This window comes from Chiroxiphia lanceolata, chromosome 10, assembly GCF_009829145.1.
Source record: "Chiroxiphia lanceolata isolate bChiLan1 chromosome 10, bChiLan1.pri, whole genome shotgun sequence".
NCBI classification, from domain to species: Eukaryota; Metazoa; Chordata; class Aves; order Passeriformes; family Pipridae; genus Chiroxiphia; species Chiroxiphia lanceolata.
In genome coordinates this window covers 20,679,231-20,701,808 of record NC_045646.1, presented here as the reverse complement: position 1 = coordinate 20,701,808, position 22,578 = coordinate 20,679,231, and the positions used below count along the sequence as shown (strand labels likewise).

The following is a 22,578-nucleotide window of genomic DNA, read 5'->3' as shown; positions in this document are numbered from 1 at the left end:
TCATTGCCCAATCTCTTTATAACTGGGTTGATTCAGTTTCCTAGTCTTAATTAGAACTATCTTGTTAAAAATAATTTAATAATATACTCATAAAAATATTGAAATTTGCAGTACCTGCTGTCTTTGATTATTTAAATGAGCTAACTGAGACAAATATTATCAGAAAGACAAACTACAGTGTTATTGGGAAAACAGATTTTGAAGACTGATTCCAGAGTTCAAATGGAAGAAAAAATTACAGAATTAAACCAGCCTAAATGAACAGACCACATTTCCATTTTTTCCAGATTTAAAATAAAAACAACCTACAGCTTGTGAGTAATCCACTGAATAGCAGTTCTGAGATTATTTTCAAATTATTAAAAAAAAAAATTGTTAGCTGCTCAGACTTCTCACAGGCAACTCCAAATCAAAAAGTTAAAGAAATAATAAACTGTGAAGTATTGATGCACTTCAAAATCATAAAAGTTACTAACATAAGACTTTGTTATGCAATTTTGGAGCCTGAAGTAGTTGCACAAATGTGTATACACAAGTGTACATGACCATCAGGGCTCAGGGAGAGATGCTTGACATCAGATTATTCTCCAGTCCAGAAGACAAAAACATACTGGTCTAAGATTAGTAGGTTATTAATTTAAATGGTTAGAAGGCTGAATATCAAATAAAATACTTGAACATCAACAAACCAATCCTTGACTGTTGATTCAAAAAACTTGTAATGGTTTAAGAAACTAAACTATGAAATAATACAGCTACACAACACAATAAGTCATTTAATGACATTTTGGCCTTAGTGTGTGTTTCAAGCTGCAGTTCATTTGAATAAAAACAGTTTCTACCTGAATTAATTTGTTTTTTATCAATGACTGCTAACTCAAATTCAGATAAAGTATATATTTGGTGATTATGGTAATCTCTCCACACTACTACATCCAAGTTATGCATGTAAATGAAATATAATCTGTAATTCGCAGAAAAAATAATTTTGTTAACCATCTCACCTTCTGGAGTGTTGCTAATTTTCAGGGTTTTATTTTGCTCCTATACTGTTTATATAGTCACTAAACACTAACAGAGATTCTCAAATCTTTTAGGAGTTAAAAGAACAGCATTCAGCTTCCAATAATGAACGAGTAATTATCACAGCCTCACCAACACTCATCCAACCAAGCATGGTTATAGCAAGTTCATTTTTTACTTTGTGCTCACACAGGGGAGTAAACGTGATGAACCAAAGTTGATCCATCTTCTTTTATCAGTGGAGCACTTGTCTGGTTTTTTACTCCACTCTTGCATTCTGCTGTAATCTTCTTTAGGTGAAGTTCTACCAAATTCACAGTTTCCCTCCAGTAATTTTCCTGCAGAATTAGAGCCTCACAAATACCAGAACATCTGATATTACTGCATAGTACCACAACTAATTACTGTATCTGATATTACTGCATAGTGCCACAACTAATTACAGTATCTGATATTACTGCATAGTACCACAACTTTTTAAAAATAAAGGCAAGTTCTTACTAGGTGCAGCCATCATGTTGCATTCACATGCTTACCAGCAGCCATTAGATGTAATGCACCATCTGTGCATATGTGGATTAATAGCAGTGCTTCTGTGAGGAGCTTCAAACTAGCATAAGAGAACAGTCTGTAAGTGGTTATTGATGGCCTGATACCACATAACTCTGTTTTATGGCAACTTTCCAGAGAACCTGCACCTTACTTCTATAAACAACCTTCCTAAACAATACCCCCACAATAAAGAATCCTCTAACATTTTCTCCTAAGTATTTTTTCTTACTAAGCTTCTGACTAACATTTAATGAGATTCAATAGATTTGAAGGGCCTAATTTTGTGAAAAAGCCTCTCTTTCAGAAGTTTGCAGTACCACTTTGTCCTGGGGGTTTTTTCTTGTTGTTTTGGTTTGGTTTGGGGGAGGGAAGTTGGGAAGGGGTTGTTTGGGGGGTTTTTTGGTGGTTTCTTGGGGGGGGAGTTGTTTTTGTTTGGCTTTTTTGTTTTGTTTTGTTTGGGGTTTTTTTGGTTTTTTTAAAGAACTTCAACTCAGCTTTCAGTTTTGCACATGGAGTTTTACATTTGGAACTAATTATAGGCATTATATAACTACCCACCTGATGTGCAGGTAGCTCAGAGATTTTGCTTGAATTCAGTAAGATTACTCTCCTATCATTGTAAAGGAAAAGGGGCTAATTTGACACAGGTATTTTACTTGTGAGAAATGCCTTGATGAGTTGCATTTAATATGAAGAGCTTTCTAATCATGTAAATTCAAGGCATTCTGTCAGAGGATATGTCTGAATCACATGTATTTGGTTTAACTAATACAGGGAAAATGACAGCAACTTCAGGGCTCTGTCTTCATCTTACGAAAGTAATTATAGTAAAATATTACTGTCACAAGTCCTCAAGGTATCAGGCAATGTCTAAGGAGCTTTTAATAGTAGAATATAGCTCCATTTTACAGCTTTAGATGTTCTCTGGTGCAACTGGAGACAACAGTCAATGCTCAAAAGGAAAGAACATTTTTGCTTGACTATTTGTGCACTGGACTCAAAAATTTCTCTGTGCTACAGAATGAAACATAGATCTCAGTAAGGGTGCTAAAAGAACTGTATTAATAATGGTTTGCATGTTAGTTTGCTTGGAAATGAAATGCTTCAAAGCAGGACAAATATTCAGTCCACTGGCTTATTTATTTGTAGAACAAACACTCATGGTATATTATCATACTTCTTTACTTTGTATACAATTTCTGCTTTTTTCTGTGGTTAGGGTCTCTAAAGAGTTTTTGTTGATACTGAGCCTTAACCCTTCTACTGGTCTAAAACATCAGCAATATTCAGAACTATTCCATTTATTCTCTGGTTTATGGTGTTAAAACCGTCAGCAAAAAGCAACCTTTGCAACTATATTATGAACTGTCCCACAAGGAACTAAACCAATAAGGCCTGATTTCATATCCAAAATACCTCCAGCTTACCTCCCTTACCATCTTGCAAGGCTTGCTAACCTGTAACACCTCCTGACACATCCACTTGCTCTTCCCCACCCTTTCTCCTTCCAGTGGGTGTCAGAACAGTCAGTGTGGTGAGGTCCCAACCATCCCTGGGTACAGCCAACCACAATAACAAAGAGCTCCTGAGCTTCTCCTGCTGACTTTTCCTCAGCTGGCAACAATAAGTGGGGCCTCTACCTGGCTGATGTCCCCCAGCTTTTAGGAATTTGTATCTATGAGGTCTTCACCACTCTATCAAGTTTAGCAGAATGGAAAAAAGGTAATCACACAAATTGTATTTCCTTGGAAGGGCCAAAGCCAGCACCATTTAAAAGTCTTGCATGTAGACACCCCTTTCTGGTTTTGCTACTGTTATTCAGTGTTATGCCTCAGTGATGTCAGTGGCTCTCTCTGGAGGACACTGTTCATTTTATGTAGAAGTAGTGTAAGAAATCATTCATGCAGGCATTCATGCAAGCAATCATTCAGCTTTCAAACAATGCCGATGCTTTTCCTCTTTTTTCTGCACTCAGTCACTCAACTGCCATGAAGGAATTAACAACATGAAAAATGTTTTGAAAGTACAAATAAAAGCATCCACCACAAACATTCATATTGATTTCAGTTCAGAAGAAAATTAAAAATACTTGCCTGAAAACCCAGATGTACAGCCAGTAAATAATAACGTGGTGCAAAGGCATTCCCATTAAGAAAAGTCCTATACCAGGAAAAGTTCAATTCTACATAGTTTGAATTTTCTTACAAAAGTCAATGCAAACAGTCTTCCATCTCCACCACAGACTCACATTGTAAAACAGTAGCTGAGAATGTTTTATTGGTTAAGAAGTACAAGTAGGCAAATACTTGTGTTCAGTTTGATGACAGATTTCAAGGGTAATTTGGAATTTATTTTCTAACACCTCTTTCAGAAGTGTACACTTGGGGGTACACATGAAGACATGGACATACACCAATTGATTAATGCAATCTATATTTAGTTTCTGTAACAGCATTTAATGAGCCACTGGTAACTTAGTGTCTCCCAACCTTATGCATATCAGTCACTACTGTATTTTTTTCCTTTTGTTTTTAGAATATTTCAAGCATTTTAAAATCCCTAGGGGAAAAATAAAAGTGGATAGCTCATATACAAGAGATCTGTAACTGAAAAAAAAAAAAGGTTGTGGCTTCCAAGTCACTTCCTTTTGTAGTAGCTGAAGATCTGCCTAAGAATTTATACAGCAAACATACCAATCTTCAAGCAGTATTATGAAGAGCTTTATAATTTCTTAAGTCAGAGTAACTGGTATGAGAACAAAGAAACTGGGGAAAGAAAAAGAACCCTCAGCAATAAATTACTTTTAACATCTTTTCTCCAGTTTCATGCCCCACAAACTCTCCAGTGGAAAACAAAGAGGGAGAACTAGTGATGGTTCATTCATTATTCCCTGCAGATAGCACCGAAAAATGGTAATTTCTTTAGTACAGCAGTTCAAAGATAACCCAGCCCCAGGTCCACACTGACTCACTCACACAACAGACTTCCCAGCAAGGCAAAAGTAAGCCAAAAGTGGACAGCTGTGTTACCTGTTATGTGCTGTGCAGCGAGATGAGGGCTCCTTCCCCAAGAAACCTACACAGAAATGAAACAACCAGCCTCTGGAGGGAGACCTGTACAGAAAACCTGTAGCAGAAAACAGCTACATAGATGTTTAAGAGCTTCTAATTCAGTGAAAGGCTCATAATAAGTAATTTTGTGATAACTTTAGAGATTTATAGAAGAGTAAATTAGCTCAAAAAATCAACTCAAAATTTCTTTTAAATTTTCTCTGTTACTGTCTTCTGGAGTTTGTTCTTGAAACTGAATAAATATTTCTGAGTTATTTATTACAAAGAGTACTGGCTGTGAAATCTACACCTTAGTCAGTGCTTGAGTATTTTACACACTGCATTTCTTCCTGTTACATGAAAAAGACAGCCCAAAATGTACTTCAACCCATGCTTCATTTACCATTAGGGGGCAAACCCTGACCCTCAGACTTGGATGTTATATTTTTTAACACGTGAATGTCTAAGCAAAACCTCCTAAGATCAACAAGAGAGTAAACATGCTTCTGCAATAAGTTTTTTATAGTGAGATTTGCAGTGAGATTCCGAGTATTGCTTCTGTTTGCAATCCTCGGAAATATTTAACTCCCATCCAATTGGGCACAAATTCTGAACAATGAGACATCCCAACTCATAGTATCTAGAATGCAGATAAATATCTGTCTTGTTTGTTTAGCCTGTTAGCTTATAGGGACAGGGATCATCTCTTGCAATATTTGTACGTGATCAAGTAGAACAGAGACTCTGAACTCTACCGTTATACCAAACACTAAGGGTTTGCATGTGGATTTGATGTTCCTTTCAAGCAAATACGGAAATTAAAGGAACACCCAAAGCTCTATCTCAGCCACATTAATCCCGTGAAAGCAGTGACTCACCTAGTAATGGCTTTCCATAAATTAGGCAGCTAAAAATGGGTAGGAAGCGTGAAACCATTAACAGTTCCTATAGTGTAATTCTCTCACTGCATGTGAAGAAAATCCATGGCAGTAAAAATAAAAGAGATGAAGGTGTCAGCACCCGTCATGTTTAGATCTGCTGTTAATAATTCAAATCTTCCTCCTTTGGAGCGTATGGTTTTAGAATGAATCATTCTCTATTTCCTTTCTCAAATGAAAACTGAGGTTCTGTTGCTCACTAATTCCATATGTTTTCTTCCCAGCTATGAAAAGAGAAGAAATCAGTGTGGCCAATTGCATGTGCTGCCAGCATCATCTCACAGGAGTACCCCACTGCAGCAATGTCTTCTGTGCTGTCATCTTCCATACCTCAACACTGAGATGGAAATGATTGCCAATATACGAAAGAAAAGCCATACACAGCTTTGTGAAACAGAAAGAGATGGAAGAGAAGGAGTCACTGCACTTTTGTACCCAGGAATGACCTTTGGGAGTACAACTCCTTTTCACCGCACAGAGCAGGTCAGTAGCCCTGGGCCTGGCACAAACAGCATGTGCCAAAAGGCACCACTGTGATTGCTGCTTTGTACAAGTGGAACATGATAAAGTAAAGGTTGAAAACTGAAATTTTAAGACTGGTATATAAACTTAGCTGCTGAACTAAGATGGCATGGTTAAAAAAAACAACCAAAAAAACCAACCAAAAAAACCCAACAGTGGTGCCAGACATAAAGTGCACAATTTTCTCATGACACAGAAAGGACTAAAACAGACTCATTCTCGTAGAAAAGGTGGGAGCATCATGGGCTCATACTGAGAGCTGGCAAAGGCCTCAATACTATAACAGTTCCTGACATACTGCCTAAGTCACCCAATGGCAGCTCTCCAGTTACTCCACTGAAATTTTGTTAGCATCCTACTATCAAGAATTCTGAATGTCAAATATTTAGCTCAGGGTCTCTTATCTTCTCATTTCCAGAGGAATAATGTTTCTGATCAAAACCATTTGTTCTATTCAGCCAAGTCTTGCAGAATCTACTTCCCATAACTTTTTGGTTTTTGGTCTATACTATACCAAAGTACACACAATCTTAAAAGAACAGAAGATAGCAATGCTTTGCTATTAATAACTGAATTTTGTACTCATGTTGCTCCATCCCTTCTGGACTGTGCACCCACTGGAATCTATTCCTTTACATAGTTCCTTCTCGTCATACGGACAGTCAAGAGAGACTGTTGCTCTTGCAGTTGCTTTAAAACAAGGAGAAAAAAATTCTAGTTTAAAGTCAAATTATCTAACAAAAAGAAGGGTTTACAATTTTATTTTTAATTAAGTGAACTATATTTAATTTGAAGTTACCTGTGAGCTGGAAGCAACACAGATTGCCCGTCAGTTTAGCCACTTCTTGGAACAGCACAGGAGCACATACAGCAGCATGTGCTGCACAGGCAGCATTAATGAGGAGAGAGGGCTGGGAGACAAGGAGTTACCAGGACCTTAATCTCTCTCTCACTCCATCTGGTAACCACTCTGGCAGCACATGGTCACAGGCAAAGCATTAAACGCAGTCCAGGATTGCTCAGCTCTCCATCAGGTCACTAATACAGAGGTTACCCACATAAGCAAACTTCTTTTCCTTCTGGTCACTATACAGATCCACTGCCTTTATCAAAACAAACTTCTGTGGACAGAAAGACAAGAGGGACAGGTTGTTTCTTAAAAACTGTGAAAAGGCAAATGAGGAACCGACCCAAGACAGAGGGCAAGCAGGTGTTGCTAAGAAGGACAGGCCACAGACGCTGGGTTTTCTCTCACTGTAGACATCAGTGTCCATCTACGAAACAACCAGCAGGTTTGTGGAGATTCAACCACTCAAATATACAGAGAAATAAACCACAGGGGTAAGGAGCCACAACTACAGATGGGTGGCTGAGTCCCTCAGTAGATCCACTTTGTAGTCAGTGCAGGTGAACCTCCTCGTGCATGTAAAGCACTGGCACAATTCCCTTGGGACTTTTCCTTTGTGGTGAGCCCCAAGGAAGGAAGGGTGTCCAAACGGGAGAAGTAAGGGGCGGCTTCTGCTCTGCCACAGAAGCCCAGCATAGCCTTGGACAGAGTGACCTGATCCCAGCTTCCTGAGAGGCATTTCAAACTTCTGATCCCCACTGATGTGCATGCCACTGAGATCTTTGAGGGTCTTTGTACCTCAGCTTTAGTTCTCTGTTTCTGCATGATCGTGAGACATCAAATGCTGCAGCAGTGCAGAAGGCACATAGATACCTATAGCAGTACAGATGATCTTTGGGAACAGTAACCTGAACAAAAGTTTTTCTAGAGCTCTACACCCATAAATATTTCCTAGCTCACCAGATGGGTTTCTGCCTTTTTTTTCTGAGATAAACTCCATACATTTTTGACCCTAGCAGGAACTACTCAGACTATTAAAGTGACTTTAAGAATGATTGCAATTACATCAGTCTTGTATCAGTCTGAGAGGGTCTGTTTGCAGTACAAGGTGCATTAGGCTGTAGTCACCAGCACAGAGCACTGCAATAGAGCAGGAATTCAGGACTGCAACTCCAAGGCTACCTTGACACCACATAAGTGGATGTTGCACTAGACATGAGGAAAAAAATCCCTATTCCCACTAATAGCCCTTTAGCTAGAATGTATAATCTCAAGTACTTAGATAGTCATATAACTATCCTTTATCTCCAACAAAAAACCCACTCTTTCCTATTTCCCTCTTTTATGTTTGAACCTACTATTTTCTCCAGGTATTTTTTTACCTTGTCATAATCCATTAACTTCATGTGCTTTGATCTTTCCATAGGGAATTTATTTTCTCTCTTCAAAGATCTTTTCTAGTCAGAGGATATTTTTCCCAGTCCGTAGCTTCTGTTCCGTTCACATGTCACAGCATGACTTCTTTTTTTTCTGCTTTTTTCTTTTTTTTTTTTAATTTTGTTAGCATTTAAGAAATCAAATTTCAAATCAGAAGCAAGCCAGCAAACTTTATTCCTAATGGCACAAGATATGGCTCTGATGAGAAATCTAAAAGACACATATTGTGCACACACAGTTAGAGCAAATTTGCTCCACAAAAGGGTTTGTGAGGCAAAGTAGTCCAATAGAGCAGAGATATTCAAAGGTAGTCAGTTAGTCATAGATCAAGGGTCAGGAAAGAGGCAAAAAAGAAAGAGCAAGGCAGAGATGGTTATGATTTACCACAGTAACCCACTTTACATGCACCTCACTGGACCAGTACATCTTTTGTTCCACCAGGGTCATGTCATTAAAACGTGTTGCTCCCCTGTTTCTCTCACCACTTAACTGGTACTTAATAGCATCTGTGTCACCAAACACCAGCACATTTGCAGGTGAAAATGAGTAGCACAAGCCACCAGCCTGGAGCCACTTTCCCAGCCAAACACTGGGTAAGGGCTCTTTCTTACAGTCTGTTTTTTTACCCAGTACTTTGACAGAAAAAGCATTCAAGAAGAGGATCAGAGTCTTAATTTCTTTTAAAATATCAGTTTCTGGAGCATTGTGATGGAGACGCAATCCCACACTAACTCAATTCAGTGAGATAATTTTGGAGTATATCAGCAAAGGGAAGACATTCATTAAAGCTCTGAGACAATCATAAGCATGCAAGAGAACTACATAAATCATTTTTACTCATTTATGCTACTGAATATAAACCAGGATGCTGTATCTTCTCTCTTAATTCCCATTAACAGTTGTTAATACTGAAGGAAAAAAAAATCCATTAAATATATGCTATACAGCTATATTTGCCTTAGTTCTCCAAGATTTTAATTCTTCTTTGGTTCAGTTGTCAATATTTACACAGTGTAAATCTGTGCAGTGCTGAAGTTGCCAGTATTCCAAGAATCATTTTGCTTTACTTAACTGTGTATTACAGATTTGGGACAAAGAGGAAAGAGAAAGCTGCTGGATGCATCCTCTTCTACCTAATGTGGTGTTATACAGTCCATGACCTTCACCTTTCATGAACAGGTCTAGTTCCTGTGCAGTCAATAGCCACACACTGTCCTTCTATGAAATGAATTCTCAATTTCTCTGATGCTATAGACACATGACTTAAAACAGTTGTTAACTGGTTTGCTGCCATTAAACTTGCTATGAAGGATACCTCCTCACAGAAAGGATGAGCACCAACAACACATCCTCTGTAAAGCAAAGACTGACAAGAAACAAATACTCTTCAAACTGGGACAAGAGCCACCCAGATGGCCTGGAGACAAGACCCCAAAGACAAGATGCTGGGTTCCAACATTTGAATTTGCCAAACAGCTTCTCCATTTTGGATAGTCTGAACAATAAACAAAACAAATTGCCTATCCCAAAACAACCCATCTAATGCACAAGTATGCAAAAAATATCAGCCTCTCAGGGCTCTATTTCCAAAGACAAAGCAAAACATTGAGTTGTCAAATAGAACATGCTTTGCATCATAATGCTCATATGCAGGACAGCTCTTGTACAGCATCATGGAAACTTCTGAACTGAGCCTTCTCTATACACATTTGCACAGGGCAACTGTCACTGGAAACATCAGCAATTTGAAAAAAAAAAAAATCTGCATGCTCCTAGGCAGAGGTGTTTGTTCCTGTGCTGAGTATCTTCTCACCTAAAAATCTCACACTTCTTGTGGAGTATTAATATCTTCTCTCCTAATCCTTCTACAAGGATCCTTCAACTTACTTGTCCTTTTGATCTCTGAGTTAAGCCTCCTGAGCATTTATCTGACTACACGCAAGAGCAAGTTCTATATAAAATCTGTGTTGTACTTGGAAATACAAAATACAATACATTGTGGGAAAGTAAAGGCTCCTCAAGAAGAACCTGTCTTGGTTATGGCAGAAACTATAAGAAATTCCCAGTTCCAAACACCCTCCATTACTTGGGCAGTGGCCTAGTGATTGACTAAACAAAGTCAAAGTCCTTGAATCTTTTTTTTTTTTCTTCTTCCCTGTGTTCCACTTTGCAGATAGGAGGACAGAGACAGCTCTGATTTCTTTCTCTGTGCAATAAAGAGGCAATGTGATGTCTGATGTAACAATGGGTTGAACATCCCAGTTTGTCCTCGTGTCCTCTTCATTCTGTCTCCCTGTAGCTGCTACAGGGTTCATGTACAAACAAGGGTTGGCAGTAGAAGCAATGGTATTGCCCAGGGAATAGTTCCTGCACAGGGACATTTATCTTGTTGCTCCATTTTTAGCAGAACAAAGATCTTACTTCTCTTTGCTGCACTCCCAGTGTGCACGTTCAGTACAGAGACAGTCAGCCTTTGTCCAAAAAGCTCTTTAACTGGAAAGGGTGGTTTAACATGACTGCTCCTCTACCTCTGCATGTACATAGCAAGAATATCTAGAGTCCTAGTAGCTAATTAAAGGAGTTTGAGAAAGAAAGCTTTGCTTAAAATTTCAAGTCTCTATTACAAGCTAGTATTGTGCTGTTTGCTAGGTCTGTTGAGAGGTCACACCACCTCTCATGTGCCTTGTACAAACGCTGAGGCACCCAGGATGCTGTCGTGTGAGGTGTGAGGTTAGAGTTAAAAAAGCCTTCTCCATCCTGACAATTCTCAGTTTTCTGTACTTCTCCTGAAAGAAGGATTTACAAGTTTGGAGCTTGGCAGAACAGAAAAAAAGAGTTCCATAAGAATGAGTCAAGGCCCTCACCTTAATTCCTCACATATTCTAAATTAATTTTCTTCTGACCTCAGCCTACAACCAGTCTTTTCTGTTATGAAAGAATGAGCCAAGTTTGTCGACTTTATTCTTTCAAAGAGACAGCCAAGAAGAATAAATGCAGATTAATCTACTTTGGCCAAATTAAGGGAAATTGTAGCTCACAGCAGAGGAATTCCCTTTGTTTGTTTGACAACACAAGGGAATTACTGCAGTGCTGTCTCCTGTCACCACTGACAGGCTGTTTGATATGTTTCTGTTGCTAGAGTTCCAAAATGCATGTTACTGTCAGATTCAACGGAAGGCCATTTCCCCAGGGAGTTAGGCTAGGAGCCCTCTCTCACTGGGAGCTGTAAGTGATGCTTGCTGGTTGATGAATCTGTAATCAACATGTAATCAAGCCACCTCAGGACGGGAAAAGTCTCAAATACAAGTCACATTCAGCAGGGAAGTGGCAGGAGCAGGCAGGTTTTGAGATAGACCATCTGCAGGTTAACAAGGGACCACAGTGAAAACAACAGAGCTGTATTCAGTGAGTGAGTCACTGCCTGAGACACCTGGCTGAGAGACTGTTCTGTGACTGTGCTGTCAGGAGAGGGAATGCTGGCTCAGTGCAGCAGGCTGCAAGTGTAAACACCTATATTTGCCTCCTCCATACCCTCACCAAGTTGCTACCTCCTGTCTGCTGCTCACAATACCTCCCTACCACCCTTCAAATAAGAAGAGTTTCTCATTTTTTATCCTAAATCCTAGATGATAATTTTTTTAAATAGAGGAAGCAATCTTTATCAAGTACCTTCCTTCATTATTTACATGCAAAATCCCACCAGCAACCTGCACAGTCAGGTTCAAAGCAAAACAAAGGTAACAGAAACAAACATAAGCCTTTGCAAAAAATCCTTTGACTAAAGCAGTTTTGCAAATGGTTACACGTATCCAAACACTGAAGCACAACTACTCTGGTCCAGTTTATGGAAACAGCTGCCTTTATTTTAAGTAGACAAGCAGTGCTAGAACAAACACAGAGACAAGCACCATCACCAAACTACCAAAAAAAAAAGTGAAGCTTTAAATTAAATGAATTAGTCACTGGTTAGATTTTGCTAAATGTTTAATGTTTTATAATATTTGGGGATTTTTTCAGGTTCACTCAGGAGAGTAAATAATGCTTAATTCATTGGGAGTTAGTTACCTTCTGAACTAATTTCTGCTACTTTCTTTTAATGTTTCCCTTCAAGTTATGCAATGCTACTGCAGCATCTCAAAGTGAAAGTACCTTTTACAGAACGATTTAGCTCTGAGCTGAGCCTGATCCACAGTCAGTAGCCATGTTGCCTCTGGGGATTTTGGATTTAGCTTCTTAAACAGCTATGACCTCTGGGACTCCTTTTCCCTTTGCTAGGTAGCACTTAAACTTCTAGAGGACTTCAGTATCAGCAACCATTCAGTGCAATCAAACATAAGGTTTCTAGAGTTCTTTCACTTGCTACAAGAACTATAGATTCCTCCAAGATTACAGCAAGTAACTCAGAAATCTTGCTACCCCTTGTTCACTGACAGTACACAGGAACAAGGTTATTTTTGAGAAGAACTCCGCTCTTCTCTCTGGGTTCATTGCTTCCTTCTCCAAGGTGTAGACCCTCTCTTGATTCTTACATACAGACACACACACTCTATCTGACTTGTAAGGTCTTTCCTCTGCCCAAATATATAGTGTTTGACTCTGTAATTGTTATGTTTTAGTCAAAGTGCCTTCTTTCTGCATGGCAAGTTTCACCATCCAGACTGCTCATGAAACAGGAGGGGCTGGGACAGGCAGCTCAGGACTGAACTCAGTCTTTATTTCTAAAACTGTAGTGCTGAAGGAGCTCTTCAGCAAACAGCTATCTGGGAGTCAGCAACAAGAAAAATACCAGCTCGCATAGTTCATAACTCTGCCAGGTGGGGGTTAAACAAGAAAAGCACCTGTCAGCTGTGATTTCTGTTAGGAGGTCATTCCACTTCTAAAACATCTCAGTCTCTGCACAGAACTTAATCAAATCTGCTCATTCTCCCCTAGAGTCAACTGCATAGAACTGACTGTCACTACAAGGACAGTGAACATGCTGGTGGAAAGGTCTTTGCTTTAACATTGCTGCTGAAGCCACACATCAGTTATGAAGATGAAAGACAGAAGGCTGTGTTGCTTCATGTTGATGAAGCAATTGAGACTGACATGAAAAATGTGGTCAGTGTCAACATGCCAAGACACATGGGGCATATTCTGCCTCTCCATTCCCTTCTCCCAGTCTTCCTAAAATGTTCAATGCAAAGAAAAAAGCATCAAGGGTGTTAAGTGACTTGGAATATTTTTGTATTTATATCATCTAGTAAATGAAATCGCTGAAAAATGTCACGGTGTGATCTTCATGTATGTGTGGGAGAAAACATCTCAGCTGTCAGGGAATGACTGTACAGCTCCCTGCTGGAAAGAAGAAGTCAAACGTTTCACAAACAGACTTTTATAGCCTGGTGGGATCTCTGCTAAACACTTGGGATATCCAGACTTGATTGCTTCCAGGAAGATATCTGCTGATTCATCCTGGCAGTACCCACTCTCAAGCTGAGCTCTCCCCAGATCCCAATCAGCAGAAAGTCTTTCAACCACAGTGCTGACACCAGCTCAGAGAATTCTGCCTTGAAATTCTTGGTAAGCCAGTGGGCTATAAGTCATCATCAAATCTCAGTCAGCTTTTGAAGTGTAGGAAACAACTCAATACCCAGAACTTTCTGGAAGGACTGTTCTGTCACTCAGTGCACTTGTGATGTTTTTGCTGCTGTTGATTAAAGCTCTTCATTCCTTTGCTTCCCTTCCCCTTTCCCCACCTGAACTGCCACCATGGGTGACAGGTGCTGGGTGCAGGTACTCTCTCTGTGCACACACTGGAAATGGATACTACTGGAGACACATGAAGGAAAGAGAAGGGGGAACTGTTCTCTATCAGAGTTATCAGCAAACCTAGCTGGAGTTCAGGAAGACTTCCCACAGATCAACCTAAAAGAGTGAGGGACAGAGAAGGAGAGAGAGGGCATGAGAAAGTTTCGTCTCTTGGTTTCAATGTGGTTCAGGATCTCTGAGAGCAATAAGAAATGCACAGGCTTAGAATTCCCCTGTAAACTCCAAAATAATGTAGAGAACACTAACCCATACAATACTCCATGCCAACAGCTGCTGGGTAAGAGCAGATCAGGTTTGTTCTTTCAAGCAGCAGTGCCCTTTGCCTTACTGCAGCACACTGTAATTAAGGCCTTGGTAGGGCCAGATTCACTAGCATGATAAAGAGGAGTTATTTTTGTATGTGAATTCAAATGAACAAATGCAATTTCTAACCATTAACCTCTTGAAGTAGATAACAAGTGGGTTTAGGGATAATTACTGATTTTCATAGTTTCTAGGAAAGCTTTATCAGGACCCTTATGTCTCTAAAACACTGACACATCGCATGATCCAGGACGTTGGTGTCTAAAAAGGCAATGAATGCATTACAACATGCCCCACATCCCAGAGCCAGCTCCCCTGCCTTTCTGTGTGTGCAGAGAAGATGCTGAGAAGCCTAGGGAGCCAGTTCCCAAGTCCTTTCCTTCATGGGTGCACACTTGCTCTTACATAGGCAACCACATTTCAGTGGAGCTAAGGACTTTGGGTGGATTGCTCATTTTGCAGGTTCAGAGATGGATTCCAGCAAGAACTGGAGTTTGCACGGCCCACTGGGAAAACTCGCTCCTCACCTCTCCTCCAGAGGTACATGAAATCTAGTATGAGGAAGGAGATGTGGAGAGGCAGGGAAGACGCTGGGCTAAGGATCCATCCTGCTTCTGACAGCCCAGAAACAAGAGGAATCTGTTACCAGCATGGATATAAGGAGCCTACTCTGCTGAGTGAGCTCCTGCACAGCTCCACAGACCAGGATCCACTTCAGCAGCCATGCCCTGATGCACCACAGTCCTTTGTGCTGATCCAACAGCCACCATTAAACCCACCATTTCCAGAAGTTACAAACTCAGCTGCAAAAGCCACAGCTCTGTAGCAGTGGGTCACAACTCCTGCCTTGGCCAGCACATCACTCCTTGCTAACCTTGCCTGCTGCGAGTGATTCCTGTGCTGCACACAACAGTGAGATTTCCTTCTCTGTTATGGACCTGAACACCTTAACTTGATATAAGCATACACAATTTTATTAAAATGATCACTGCACTACTGAGGCAGCATTTACAGGGGAACAGAACAATAGCTTTTTCCAAGCTACCAAGCTCTTGTAAGACATGATGTAGGGAGATGGGAGCTGACACCAAGCTGGAGCAGATGGCATTGAAGATGAAAGATGAGAAAGCTCACTTGCAGGGAACCTGGGTTTTGTTCTCTGTGGGAGGAACATGAACTTTTGCATTTAAGCCAAATTTAATAATGCATTCCAGTGATCTACATTTTTTTAAGCTCCCACATTTCCTCCCTTCCTGAATGCTATATGTTTTCCCCTTCTATTAGAGGTATTTCTGTGGCATCCACTGCCAACAGGTTGAAAATCAAAATGCTACCAAGTTGTCAGGGATGAAACATCAATATCTTGAATGTTTGAGAAAGAGCCAAATGTTAGTTTAATTAGCTTGAACATATTCAATTTGGACTGACCTTTTCAAATAGAATCAAAGAAGCACTGAGGTTGGAAGCAACCTCTGGAGATCATCTAGTGCAACCATCTGTTCAAAGCAGAGCCCATTAGATGAACTTGCTTAGGACATCATCCAGTCAGATTTTTCAGTATCTCCCAAAACAGTCTGCAAAATATTTCTCCTGAACACATGTGCTACAGTCCTTAAGGAAGTTATTTCAAACCAAATTTTGCAACTTTACTTCCTACAATGCAAAGAAATCTTTTGATAATTTTGTAACATAACACATTTTCCTCCATCCAGAATAGGAAATAAGAAAAACCTTTTTGCTACAATGACTGCATTTTTAATACTGTTCACTTTTCAAATTTAAATTCCCAATTAAAATTTTAAAAGGTCAATATATAAATTCCCATCTGGATCTTGTGTAAGCATCTTAAAAGAAAATCAGCACCTACCCAGTATCAGGGACTAAGAACAGTTCAGTACCACACTTGCTGCTGTGCATTTCCTCTCTTCAGCTCTTTTACAGACCCTGTAAGGAGTTTTGGAAACTCTATGGACACTTGCTTGCCTACTTAGACTCCAGCACAAGGACACCATTGGATGGAGCAGGACACATCACAGTCTCTGGTGTGTTCCTACCACCCAGCACTTCTGATTCTGTCTCCAGCTACTTGCAAAGGCCATTTCAATTCGGCAGAGTAATGACATATTGCATAATACTAAAACCTTCAGTGAAGTTCACAGCACTGACTCCTCATAAATACAAACTGTCAGCTCTCTGGTGCTTCCAAATATGCAGTGATCACATACTGGAAACCAGTCCCATACACTTACTGGTTTACATTGACAGTGCACTGCAAAAGATCAGAAGGTACTTCAAAAAAAACCACAACACAACCAAACCACAACTCCTGCAATAATGTGGCTTTTATCTTCTAAAAGGTGATCATAGGAAAAACTCTATTTTCTAGAAGAGTTCTCTTTTGACCCTGTGATACGGAGTCTGGGTGTAAGTTAAAAACCAGACAAATTAAATTTTTCTCTCATTTATTGTGAAATATAAATATTTTTATGTTTCTCATTAAATTTTTCATCAGAAAAGATCATGGAACTGGATCACATAATTCAGATCATTTGGTCAGGAACTTCCATTCTCATTATTTCACCCAGTACAGAAGCTACAACAGAACTGCAACAGACAAAACACTTACTTGCAAATGTACAGACAGCCCTATTTCAATGAGTTACTTCTTTACACTCAAAAAACATAAGGTTGTCATAACTGAGCAGTTAAAAAAAAAGAAAAAGCCTTGCAATCATTTGATGGCTCTTCAGTGAATAATGGAAAAGAGTTTAAAGGGCTCAAGCACAGACCTCGGGGAAAAAGAGAATTGCATCATTAAAAAACTCCAGCCCAGTTAATTGCAGGTAATGGCTATGAATAATGACAGCAGAGAACACTGAGTGACGTAGGGGAGAGAATATTCTGAGTCGTAATTGCTTAAAACCAACAGTTCAGTCAATCTGAACTTATTTGGGACAGTCTGTCCTGCCCCTTCCAGAGCACTGTAAACATTTGGCTAAAGCTGTCAAGGAGCATCTTCCACGTGTTCTGCACCCTACAAATGGTGGCAGAAGAGCTGTCCCTGCCTGCTCATGCTGGGAACATCCTGTACACACATGTGCACACAAACATGGCTCTACGGCCTAATTTTTGAGGAATAATTAATATTTAATTATGTAAATAGCACCTAAAAAGGGGAAATGTTCCTTTGGTAGACCAATTCACCTTCTAGTGCAGCCACTTTAAGTGTCCTCCACAGCTGGAACTATCTTATGTAAAATGCCTGGTGCATGGCCGAACGAATGAGAGCTAATTCACAAGGAAGGGACCACCAAAATAAATATATTTGGGTTTCATCTACCTCACATTAGCCTGTTTTGGAGAACATGTGTATTTGTCACATATAATTCTCAGTTGCTCCCATTCTGAGATTATTTTCTTCACTGAGGTCCTCAAGACACCATTCAGCTTGATCTCTACACTTTCAAACATTCATTACCCAAGCATCCAAAAGATTGATGACCTACTTGGGCCACCCTTATTTCAAATGGCAAGTTGAGTGTATCAGGAATAACACTTCATAGGAGCTTGAAGCATTTATTTTTAAAGCAATACATGAAGATGATCTGTGTCTGCATGACGCCAGAGGAGAGCAAGGCGAGGGAAGCAAACAATGAACAAAACACAAACACCCCTCTGGTAATGACTCAAAGCAGCAGATTAAAAGCAGCTCCTATTCCCAATGCCCTTACTTCAAGGCTCTTACCTCAAGAGCTGTTAGCCTTAGAACCAGCAAACAAGAGTCCAAATAGAACCATGCTGAAAATTGGGTGCTTTCCCCTTCTCAGCATCCTCTTCTCATGTACCCAGCCCTGAGTACAGCTTGATTATTTTCGCTATGAGCTCCATTACATCCCTTAAACGAGAAGAACAACCCACTCCTTCATAGTTATGGTTGTGTAAACCAATATTAAAAGACTCTCAAACCCTGGGTCCCTCTGGCTGACTGCAGGGAGGAGGCAAAATGTCAGCACATGTCAATATTGAACTTAGCTTGGCTGGGTCTGAGGCAGGTGCCTGCCACGTGTAAAAGCCCCAGAGCTCCAGCGGACTCAAATCTTCCTGCCACCATGGATTTACAGAGCTCTTGGGAAACATATTTCTAAGGGAACACAGGCACCTACAGCACGGAATAGCTGCACCACTTAGAAAATTTATCCTTCCATTTCATGCTTGTTAGACTTTCCTAGGACATGCACTAGCTGCATGCACTTTTGTAAGCCACTTAAACTCCCTAAAAGCAGTGGATCAGGACTGTGTAGAGTACTGCACTGAGTTGGTTTGTCTTTGCTGATCAGTACAAGAGAAAGGCAGGGAGATTTTGTCAAGTTTTATAAAATTATGCCCACAAAAGCAGGGCTAAGTACTGCTCTACTAACAGCAGGAGACTATAGCCATGACATTCTTCTCTGAGAAACTGAATAGACATTCAATAAGAACAGACTCATTACTATTGCTGGAACCATTTAAATCCCATCCATCCCCTCCAGGATATACCCCTTGCTGCTCTAAAACAGGCAGAAGAAATTTTTTTAGGAAGCTGTAACTGCTACCCGAGGAATGAGATACAATTTTGCCCCAGGGAGAGCCAGGTGCTTTGCTTTGCTGCTTGTCTCACAAAAGTTGTACCCTGCAATAGAGCACATTTGTATTGGATTAATGTAATCAAAAGCACCCTGCTGTCTGGTCACTGACCTGTCTGTAAACAACAGATGACATGATGCTGTGAGCTACTATTATATATAATTACCTATTGAGTTGTGACTATTGTAAAAGAAACAAAACCATATACTTCACCTGCTGCTGCTGGTCTGTTTTCCAGGGAGGAACAAATCCTATAAGCACCTGAACTTTGAGCACCATTTTGTTCTCATCTCCTTTACTGCTCCTCACATCTCCTCCAAATAAGTTTGTGTGCTCTTCCTTACACCTGGAACAATTTTCTCAGCTGCACTAGCAAGGTGCAACCCTTCTCTGTTCTTGCTTTAAATCCCTTTTATATCCTTCTCCTGTCATTCAACCTTTTGGTGTCACAGTTTCCTCTCTGTGCCTGCACAAAAGTGAAAGTTGTCTGTAACCTGAATGTATGTCACCTGCCCTGGATTGTACTCACTGTGATAGAGGCCATAGGGACAGATTCCCACCTGATGTAACTCAGGCAGGTCTGCTGGAGTGATACACAACCATGAATCACAGAAAACATGGTGAATAAGGAACACTTTTCCCTGGTTTCCAACACAAGAGTAAGATCAGAAGGAACCTATTACCTGCCAGCTCAAAACCAACAGGAAGCCGCTTGCACACCCTGTACAGTCCAGCTGTGGAGCTCCTTGCCCCAGGACACTGCAAACCAAGCAACTGAACACCTTACTGAAAGAACAAAACTCATCAGGAGTCATGAAATACAAAGAACTCTCCTCAGGTCCAGACATTGCTCAAGCCTTAAATTGCTGGAAACTGGGAAAGTATTCTGGGAATACCACTGCATACCCACTGTACTCTTCTCTGAGCACTCCCTGCAAGCTGCTTTAAGGGACAGGACATGGGATAGATGGAGCTGGCATTTGACCCAGTGAAGATGATCTTTATGAACAGCAGTTCACACCAGCTGAAGACACAGCACCGTGTCTCACGTGCACGGCTGTACAGGCACACGAGGAGCCCGATACTCTCACAGGTGTAACAGCAGAGTGACCTCTGCAGAGCATTTGGTGCTCACTAGCAACCAGCTCTTATAGTTACTAAACTACAACTGTTGCTGCTGCTACAAGCTAGTAGCTAATACACACTTATCTCTGTTGTTCATCAGTAGCTCAGAAGCTACTAGGACATGATATTCATGCAGATAGATGTTCAAAGAAAAGTTTTCATTACAGTATAAGGCAATGAAACAGAAGCCGACTGACGCTGCCAATGACAAGCTAGTTATTTGTCTTGGCTTTCTTTTGATTATCAAACTGAAAGTCTATATTGCCAAATTAGACAAAAACTGCTTTCCCTTTTTCCTCTAACTTTTGTCAGAAGTCTGATGCAAATCTCCTACAGAAGAAATATGACCAAGTTATATTAGCATCGTCCATTCTGCTTCATTTACAAATGCTATCACAAATACCTATTTACACCAAGATTGAAACATGCACACATTACATGAAACATTACCTCAATTATTGCTTAGTGTCAGAACAGCTTAAATTGTATAGAACTGCAACAGCAAACTCTTACATTAATCCTTGAAGAACAGCTCACATATAGATAAAAGTATTTGAAGTCATCACCTGGCTCAGTTTAAACACAGCTAGGCAACAGGAGGTTACAATGAACTGGGTTTACTAGATAGACTTCAGTGTTTATATAAGGATTCTTCTATTAGATAGCAATTTTTTTACTTCCAAGGAGTTCCTTGCTTTGGAAATATTTTGGACATCATGGACAAAAGCTTATTATCTGAGATATTATACAGGAAATAGCATTAAAGAAAAAAGCCAACATTTTAGAATATGTGATTGTAGACTTTATTTTGAAAATGCTTCATGAAAAACAGTTGGTCATTGGAAATATTTTAAAAGTAATTTAATCACAGACTGCCAAGACTGCACTCCTCACCTTCTTTGCATCAACCAAGCTCCAGTTCTTCAAAGGTCACCCAATACCAGCACAAATGACTGGTTTAGACATCTTCTCTGGCTGTCCCCTAAGAGTCACTGAGAATGAATTGAGACAATAGTAAAATGATGCATTTAGCTGCCTGAATCCTTTTGTGAGTGAAGAGGGGTCTGATCAATTCCTACTTACCTCAGCACACTTCTGGTTTCAGAATTGACTTTGGGGGTTTCATCACTGCCTACCACAGAACGTTAATGCTTTCATTAATGCTAAATGTAAAGACTTGGAAGAGCTATTCGGAGAGATGCAAACAAGAAGGAACAGATTACTATCAAGCACTGCTGACAGGAAGCCATTGGTACTGGAGATGCTGAGGCTGAACTTATCAGATAGCCAGCATTTGAGAGAACATTTCATTAAACAGTGAAAGCAGACAGGACCCATTTGCTGTGGAGCAACACCTCCGAGTGTGACTCACGCTATTGAACAATCCTGACTTGAACCTGTTGAGGATCTTGGCCCAGGGTTTCCTTTTCAGTATTAATCCGAGCTAGAAACGTGTCAATAAACCTCTCCGCTGCTGCCTGGCAGCAGTGCGAGCCCCCTGAGCGCTCGCAGGTCACCAGCAGCAGCAGGCACGCCAGACCCGGCTGGTGCTGCCGCCGAGCCCCCGCCCTGCGAGCCCTTCCCAGCGCCCGCACCCTGACGGTGCCGGCCGCGGGGCTCCGGCAGCTCCCCACCTTCCATCCCTGTGCCCATCCCCTCACCCCACCCCGCCGCACACCCCCACACGGACCGACGCCCTGCGGAAGCAACAGGGCAGCTCCTCGGCCCTCCGAGCCCCGGGGCAGGGGCCGGTCCCGGCGGGGCGGGCGCGGCCCCCGGTACTCACATGGCGAGGGGCCGAGCGGGGTCTGCTGCCTCCCTCTCCAGCAAAGATGGCTTTCCGGCTCCGCGCCTGCTGCCAACGCTCTCCTACTGTTGTAGGCACTGTTGCTGAGATAGGAGGGGTAGGCACCGGCTACTGAGCATGCCTGCGCCTTATCACAGGGTAGGAAATAGAGGCAAGGCACGGAGGTACCCCCTCCCCACCCTCACGCCAGCCAGGAGAAAGTCCTGCAGTGACGAACGCGAACGGAGCCTCCGGCTCCTGCCACATCCCGCCTCCTCCCCGCGCGGAGCAGGCAGCGTCTGGCTGGGTGTGGTCACCGGAGCGGGGCTCAGTCCAGCCAAGATGCCTGGGGGGATTTAGGTGAAAACGTTTGTGTCTTTCTGCAACCACCTTCTGTCTCCCTTTCTTTTCTAGAAAGAAAGGGGGGGGGGGGGGGGAAGAGAGCGAGAGAGGGGAAAAAAAAAGGAAGAGAAGCACGAAAGGTATTGCTGTTCAATCCATGCTGTCATGGGTGAGTACTCGTGAATGAAAAAAGGCAAGCTGTCAGGATTATAATGCCTA

The 22,578-nt window shown here is 41.1% G+C and overlaps 1 protein-coding gene across 1 annotated transcript in view; it reads right to left on the bottom strand.

The window, feature by feature from the left end:
* LOC116791545 (vesicle-associated membrane protein 2-like) overlaps positions 1-22,301 on the bottom strand; it is a 52,505-nt gene extending 30,204 nt beyond the window's left edge. Inside the window, exon 1 of the mRNA XM_032697659.1 lies at positions 22,018-22,301. Coding sequence (XP_032553550.1) covers positions 22,018-22,019 — 2 coding nt within the window. The 5' untranslated portion in view covers positions 22,020-22,301. The remainder of the gene's footprint in view (positions 1-22,017) is intronic.
* Between the last annotated feature and the right edge of the window lie 277 nt (positions 22,302-22,578).